Consider the following 8,487-nt stretch of genomic DNA (forward strand, 5'->3'; position numbering starts at 1 on the left):
ATCTCAGACCCGGCGGTGCTTTCTCTCTCTCTCATGCACACACACACACACACACTCATGCACATACACAGACACACACACACACACACACCCACACGCACGTACACAAATACACACACACACGCATGCATACGCACACGCGCACACGCACACGCACACACACACACACACACACACACGCACGTACACAAATACACACACACACACGCATGCACACGCACACACACACACACACACGCACACACACACACACACACACACACACACACACACACACACACACACAGTGGAGCCCAGCGAAGGGGACCAGCAAGCGTGGGGGGGCCTGACTGACTTGCACAATCACCTTGATGAATCACCCTATATAACGGCCTGGAGTATGGGATAGTCTCCATTGTTAAATAATCTCTCTATGGAAACCAACTACCTTCTACATGACCTACACACATAGTACATGAACAAACGGAATGAATTTCACATGCCCTATACACACTATGTACACAATAAACGGCCACTTAAATTCACAGCTACGTACTTGACTTGAAAACCCATACAAACCCGAGCAAAATACTGTAGTACACGGCCTACACACGTGTAAACAACTTTGAACACATAAAAATGAACTTGAGTTGAGGTGTGGGCTATATTTCCAGTGTGAATGGCCATTCATGGGAGAGGAAACCACTAAATGGCCATGTTTCCTCTCTGCTGCGTGTTCTAACCAGTGTGTGCACATACAAGGAACCTAGAACAAGCTTCCGGCGCACAAAAAAAAGGTGTTCTTAGAAATTGAATATGAAACGCATGAAATATGCAGTCAGCTCCTGCTATGTGAGCGCTGTGCAACTGCCTACTGACACACTCTCTCTTCAGCTCCCCGGGCGGATGTTTTATTCAACAAAGATATTCTAAAAGCCGAAAGAACAATCTACTTCCCCCCCCTTCCACTCCTCACTTCTGATTTAAAGATGAATATTTTAAGAGATTGTCAAAAGACGGAAAGGAATTTCACTCAGTGCAGCGGGCATCCGTCTCTCTGCGCTCGCTCCCTGCCGCGCTCTCTCTCTCTCTCTCCTCTCCCTCCTTTTACAACATGTCTCGCAGATCTTCTCGCAAGACACACTTAAGGAGCAGATTTGCTTATTTTTCTACATGATTTAACAATTTGGGGAGACAGCGTTCAGGAGCATGAGAGAGAGGGAGTCGTTCATGGAACTGAGGGCTTCTTCTGTCTCCACAGAAAGTACTGTCCCCAGTAGGAGACACCCAGGAGCCCCAAACCAATCATGATCTAGTCTTAACTTCTAAATCACTCCACCAATGAGATTCCAGCAAGTGATCAAAGAGGAATTGATCTAAATTGATTTATTTATATTCATAGAGAAGATGAAACAAACCCCGAAAATATGAAGTAAGAATTTGGAATGAGTTTATGCACTCAATCATAATATCAAATTATCATTCGCAGCAATATACCAGTTCAAATATGAATCGAAACACACCAGCTGCATCAACCGACTAAACTTAATCAGTGGAGTCAGTGCATCTAATTCAAGGATTAGTGGACAACACATTGCTGGCAAATGACTCCATAAAATTGCTGTGAGCATGTACACATGCTCACAAATTGCACACACGCACGTACACACGCATGCAGGTACACACACACACACACACACACACACACACACATATACACACACACACACACAGGTATGTAAATTATGGACACATGTGAAAGGCACACATCTGCTCCTGCTCTTTCCAGTCCCTCATGCCTATTTATACCTGACTGGAATGCTACCGCTAAACACATACACACACACACACACACACACACACACACACACACACACCTACAAGCAGGGCTATTGTTCTCCCTCTGTCTCAGCAAAGTCATGTTTGCCACTCCATACTCACACACACACACACACACACACACACACAGACAGCAGTAATGCAGTAGGTACTCACAGTCTCTCTGTGTTGCGTGGTATATTCCGTGGCATGGTTTTGATGCCCAGTCCATGGCAGTCCACGGTGGTGCCGCTGCAGGTACACAGGGCAGGGCACGCGCTGGCATAGCCTGTCAGCAGGGCACAGACAATCACCACCGCCACCCAGAGCCCCGGACCCCCCAGCCGCCCCACGCCTGCCCCTGAACAGCCTCCTCTCCCAGACATGATCAGCACCTCTGCAGCCTGCTTTACAACAAACCTGGTTCTCTTTACCTCTCTCTTTCTCTTTCTCTCTCTCTCTTTCTCTCTCACTCTCTTCCTCTCTCTCCCTGCAAACACAGTACAAGTCTTCTACAATCAAGGTAGTCTTGTGTAGGATAGAATAGAAAATAAAAATAAAATATCAAACTGCAACAAAAAAAATCCTGGATAGATATAAGTAATGTCCTTAGTTGGAAAGCAAAGCAGATCCTGTTCTTTTATCTGCGGTAGCCTGTATTTCTGTAGCCTGTATTTCTGTAGCCTGTATTTCTTCTACTGTTTGTGTAAACTCTCCTCTGTTCTCTCTTTGTGGAGTTGCTCTGCACTCGCTGGAGTCTCTTCTCCCTCTGTCTCTGCTCGCCTGTAGAGAGGGGGAATAGGGAAAGAGCAGAAAGAAAAAAAAAGACAGACTCTCTCTCTCTCTCTCTCTCTCTCTCTCTCTTACACACACAGCAGTCATCCATCACAAGGATCTACAAATAGCAGACCCCCGACTCCACCCCTCCCCCTGCCCCTCTCCCCCCCTCTCACAGAACACCGCCCCCCCCCCCCCACCCCACCCCACCCCACCCCCCCGAGCCAGAACCCTGCCTGAACTCACTCTCATTCTCCTGCTCGTTCTCTTCACTCATTCTCTCTCTCCCCTCATTATCCAATTCTCTCCTTCATTCTTTCACATTCTTAATCTCTCTCTCTCCATCTCCTTTCTTTCATTCTCTCTCTCTCTCTCAGGTTCTCTCTCAAGACCAGGGTGTGTGCGTGTGTGTGTGTGTGTGTGTGTGTGTGTGTGTGTGTGTGTGTGTGTGTGTGTGTGTGTGTGTGGTGTGTGTGGTGTGGGTGTGTGGGTGTGTGTGTGTCTGAGGTGAATAAGATACAACCATACATTGGTGAACTGGTATGAAGTAAGTGAGAGCGCCAGACAGACACACTCTGGTGCATAGACCACCCGGTGGCCACACAGGGAGACTGCAGTGTGCTGGGATCACAAGACACTGCTACAGTATTCAACAGTCAGTCTGTGTGTGGGGGGAAGAGATACAGCCACAATCATTTTTAAAAATGTGTCTACACACGCACACGCGCACACACACACACACACACACACACACACACACACACACACACACACACACTTTGATGGATGATGAGCTTTCAGAGAGGAACTGCATTTGTTGGAAATTTAAGAACCAAAATATTGTTTTTAATGCCCAGGTCAAGTATACTTCCAGCGTTTAACATGTACCCAGCCTATGAAGGGCTAACTCAAAGGGGAGGTTTCCAGGGCAGAGATGAAGCCATGTCCTGGACTAGATACTCTCACTGGAGACCCTCAAATCAAGGACTAGCCTTAATCTGTGTCCTAGCACACATTCAGTACAGCCAGATGAATGTTGTACATGTTTCTATATCCTTTAGCTCCGTTGGTAGAACCAAAGGTTTCAATCCATCCTCTCTCTCTCTCTCTCTCTCCCCGTCTCTGTCTCTGTCTCTGTCTCTGTCTCTGTCTCTGTCTCTGTCTCTCTCTGTCTCTCACTCATGTAGTTCCAGTGCTGCTCCAGTTGGTTCTGACACTTGAGGAGGGGGAGGTTGGCTGTATCAGGATTGGAAAAGAAAGCCGACAGCTAACAACTAGCATGGTCATTATGCTTTTTATGAATGCAACCCAGGGTACCCTCTCCACACAGTGAAATAAACACCTCTGTTTAATACACCACTGGCTTGGCCTGCCTCACTCTGGCTCAGCAAAGCAGGCTCTCTCCTGACCAAATTATTCTCTTGATTCTGCTGTGGAATGGAAAAGGTAAACACTAAAACTGAACCTGAAGGACCTTAGAATCACAATCACTGCCTGTAGCTGTAGCTGACAAAATGAAGTGGAGAGAGAGAGAGAGAGGAGGGGGGAGAGAGAGAGAGACAGAGAGAGAGAGAGAGAGAGAGAGAGAGACAGAGAGAGAGAGAGAGAGAGAGAGAGAGAGACAGAGAGAGAGAGAGAGAGAGAGAGACAGAGACAGGGAGAGAGAGAGAGACAGACAGACAGAGAGAGAGAGGGAGACAGAGAGACAGAGAGACAGTAGAAGCAGAAAGAAGGGAGTATGTGCTTTCTCCTGCCCAGGCCCGCCCGAACACACACAGACACAGGCACAGACACACACACACACACACACACACACACACACACACACACACACACACACACACACACACACACACACACACGCCAGGGGAGGCTGGTGGTACATGGAACAGAATGAGGAATGGTATCAAACACATGCGTGTTCCATGCATGAGCCTGGCCTGTTTCTACTTCCACCAGCCTCCCCTGACACACACACATATACATATATATACCCACACCCACACACACACTCTCTCTCTCACACACACACAACCCAGTCTCACACACACACACACACACCCCTCGGAGAGAGCTCCATCTGGCCCAGTAAAAGTGTCAGTGCAGTGTAGATCTTCCTACCATGAATGGCTAATTAAAGAGAAGCCAGGGGTGGTTAAGGGTAATGGGGGGGGCGGGGGGGGCATCTCCCTCTCCTCTCTCAGCGCAGGGAAAATAATGCACACAAATACACAACATAAATGATCTCCTCAGACATGGGAAGACATGTCACCAATTTGCAAATTACACTCAAGAGGAACCTTGGCCAAGCAGCACAGCAGACAGAGTGTGCTACAGTAACACAGGGTAGGGTAGGGGAGGACGGGGTTGGTCGTCACACTTTTTACTGTTATTTGAATCCCTCACAAACTGTATCCTTTATAGATTCCATTTCCTGTGTAAAGGAAGTCTGAAGTGTCAGGTAGTAATGGAGTGCCCTTACTCTCCTTAAGATTATTCTGTTCAGAAGATGTGGACCGTCAAATACGTGTTGTGCACTTGTGACAACCATCCCCATTGTGGGGTTGGTTGTCACACACTATGGGGTTGGTTGTCCCTATGTTATTTTAATAATGAACATTTTCAGAACTGAATTTAAAAGTTTAATTTCAGTGAAATACATCACTTAACATCAACTTAACACATATTAACAAGCACCCCCAAATAGAATGTGACGACCAACCCCAACTGGAATTTCTTGCTAGCAACAGGGCTAACAACCATTGAACAACTAGCTAGCTAGCTAGAAACAATCTAATCTATAGCTTTCCCTTTATACTTTTTAATGGTAATAATTGTTTTGTTATAAACCCATTGTGTAAAAGCATAGAAGAAAAATAATGAAGTGCTGAATATTTACAATTTGACATGAAAAACGCAAAACGTCCTCTCACCTCAAGTTGAAGTGTCTTATATCCTGAGAAGAAGATGGAGCTGAATCCTGATCTCGGGGTGAACACTTCAGTACCAACATTTCGCGACAGCGCCACCTAGTGGCCGAAATATGATGAGTGTGACAACCAACCCGTGTGACGACCAACCCCTTCCTCCCCTACACCAATACACATGCCAGTTGTCTGTGGACAAATACAAAAGTACAAGTACTGGATTGTAAGCAGGTGGAATTAAAGAAAGACAACAGTTATGTGGTGTAAAAAGGCACTATTTTGGAAACATTCTAAACATATCACTGTATGTATACTGGGCATATGTATACTTACTTATGGCGTTGATTGGTCTGCAGCTCGGAAAATACAAGGTGGTTATATCTGAATCTGGAGGTCTAAAGTTGTGCATTGTGCCCATTATACTGTATATGCGTTTTAAATAACCGCCTGATGACTAAGTTTGGTAACACTGGCCTGTTCTCCATTTAACATGAGACAGAGCCATGCTGGAGGTCCAGAAACAGACATGTACAACATATACTTACTATACCAAACATGCAACGGCATGGACGCCATAATAACATGCTGGCACATTCCTCTGCATTGTGGAGGACCTCTCTCTCGCTCCCTCTCTCTCTCTCCATCTTTCTCTCTCCATTCCCTTTCTCCCCAGTCCTCTTATAGAACATACGGTATGAATTTCCTACTCGGGATTCTCAGGCAAGACGTTGACTGCATTGTTAAAGCGGTGTCCAAGCATGACCCAGTTCAAAAAGCGGTATAAAAACATGGTTTTCACCAGGTACGAGGAGGAAGAAGGGCTTTGATAGTCACCAGTTGTTTTCACAGATTATTTGTTTATTTACATTATCTGTTTTCTATTGTTGGTAAATATGTAAATAATACGTAAATACATTTGATTTAATTGTAAAAATATTATATTAATATTGAAGTTAACTGCAGATTATTAATTATTAATCTCTGAGTATTGGAGAAGGGGTAAGCTTATGCTTCTTCCTACTCCTTTTCGGACATGTTAAGTAAATAGTGTTTTTTGTTTTGTTTTGTTTTGTTTTGTTCTTGTTTTGTTTTTTTGTTGTTTTTGTTTTGTTTTTTGTTGTTATAACTATTTCTTTTTTCACATGTTCGAAATAAAGCTTTCATTCATTCATTATAATCCAAGAGCATTTATAAATAGTCAAATGGTAAAAAAAAAAGTGGAAATGATATGGGTTGCATTTTTCTATCCACTCACTTTCATACTGCAGGGGCCAGAGATTGTTGACATTTATTCACTGACTTTAATTGATGCTTTTTGATTGATGATCATTTAAAGTTTCTGTTTTCAGTGGCAACTTTAACTTGACCATTTCACTGTGAGCTGTGTCAAACTAACATTGTATACCTGCAAATGTGATCCGACCCACTGGGGCTGATGCAAACCCAAATTCCAGTGTTCAATCTGGGGAAATTCGAGTTCCAGCTATGACACAGCTAATGTTACTAAGCTGCTTCAGTGTTTCTTTACAGTAGAATGAGTTTCCTTCTCAATCCACCTTGTGGTTACAAATGGAATTGCACCCAATCCCCACAGACTGAACAATAACCAGACCATTTGCAAACAGCCCCCACCCCCTCCTCCCCCACCCACCCACCGACCCCCCAACAGGAGGAAGATTGCTGCTGCCCCCCCCCCCCCCCCCCCAGGGGTCCCATCCTCCCCCCCAACAGGAGGAAGATGGCACATTGAACTTCAATTCAAATAACATTTCCCCCCAGTCTTCCTGGCAGGACACCTGGAGCTCAGAAATATTCTTCTGCCTTCTTGCATGCACGGCATGTTTGAGATCTCTCCACACATTTTCAATAATATTAAAGTCTGGGGACTGTGATGGCCATTCCAAAACCATCTTCATCTGTCTTTCCTGGAGGTACTTCATGGTTGATTTTGAGGTATGCTTCAGGTCATTGTCTTGCTGGAATACCCAACCTCTCCAACTTCAATTTCTGGACTGACCTTCGAACATTAGCCTCTAGTCTAGAGTGTAGAATGTCTTGATATTTGGTGGAATCCATTCTTCCTTCCACCCGCACAATATTGCCTGAGCCGCCCCCAGCTGCTACACTACGCCAAAGCATAATGGATCCACCTCCATGCTTAACAGTTGGCAAGGTGTTCTTCTCTACAAATGCTTCACCCTTTTTTCTCCAAACATACCTTCTTTGGCTGTGGCCAAAAAGTTCAATTTTGGTTTCGTCAGTCCAAAGCACATGATTGTTCCAATAGGCTTCAGGTTTCTCAAGGTTTTCTTTTGCATGCTTCAGACACTTACTTTTGTGTTGAGGTCGTAGGAAATGCTTCTTTCTGGTGAAAGAGACATCTCACCACAGTTTAAGAAAGATAAATGTTTTAATTTTTCAGAAGCAGATGATGACTCATTTCATGTTTTCATTTCAAACCGTCAGCTCACTTTAACTCATTAAATAAATGAAAACACATTTGATATTCATATTTGATGGTCCTTTAATGAAGGTGTGTTGCATAGCTTCACATTAGCACCAATAATGACACGGTCAGTTCCAGTGACAAGATCACATTTTCAGGAATAGAATGCAACAGTTTGACAACACTGAAGTTATATAATAATGTTCCAGTTGCCACTGAAAACTTGAAATGACATGAACATGACAAAAAACTAGATTTCTTAATTAAATCATGAATTCAGTAGATTGTCAGTAGATTGTGAGTGGCTATCCTGCTCCTGGGTCATACTGATCAAGCTTCATAGCAAACACACCTATTTCTACTGCTACTGTCTGTACCTTCAGAAGATAAATCATGTTTTAGTACAAGTCTGAAGAAAATGTCTGGCACACACTATAGCTCACCAGAAGGAGGGTTGGCCACCCCTACAGGACTTGAGTAAGGATTCAGCTCTTAAACTGAATTTGAACTTTAAACAATATGGACCGATGTAGGTCTTTA

At 44.4% G+C, this 8,487-nt stretch overlaps 1 protein-coding gene across 1 annotated transcript in view; it reads right to left on the bottom strand.

The window, feature by feature from the left end:
* slit1a (slit homolog 1a) overlaps positions 1 to 2,183 on the bottom strand; it is a gene marked incomplete at both ends in the record, with an annotated part of 101,018 nt that extends 98,835 nt beyond the window's left edge. The window contains one exon of the mRNA XM_080550200.1: positions 1,975 to 2,183. Coding sequence (XP_080406326.1) covers positions 1,975 to 2,183 — 209 coding nt within the window. The remainder of the gene's footprint in view (positions 1 to 1,974) is intronic.
* Between the last annotated feature and the right edge of the window lie 6,304 nt (positions 2,184 to 8,487).

Source organism: Nansenia antarctica, assembly GCF_963989245.1.
Source record: "Nansenia antarctica genome assembly, chromosome: 1".
Taxonomy (NCBI): Eukaryota; Metazoa; Chordata; class Actinopteri; order Argentiniformes; family Microstomatidae; genus Nansenia; species Nansenia antarctica.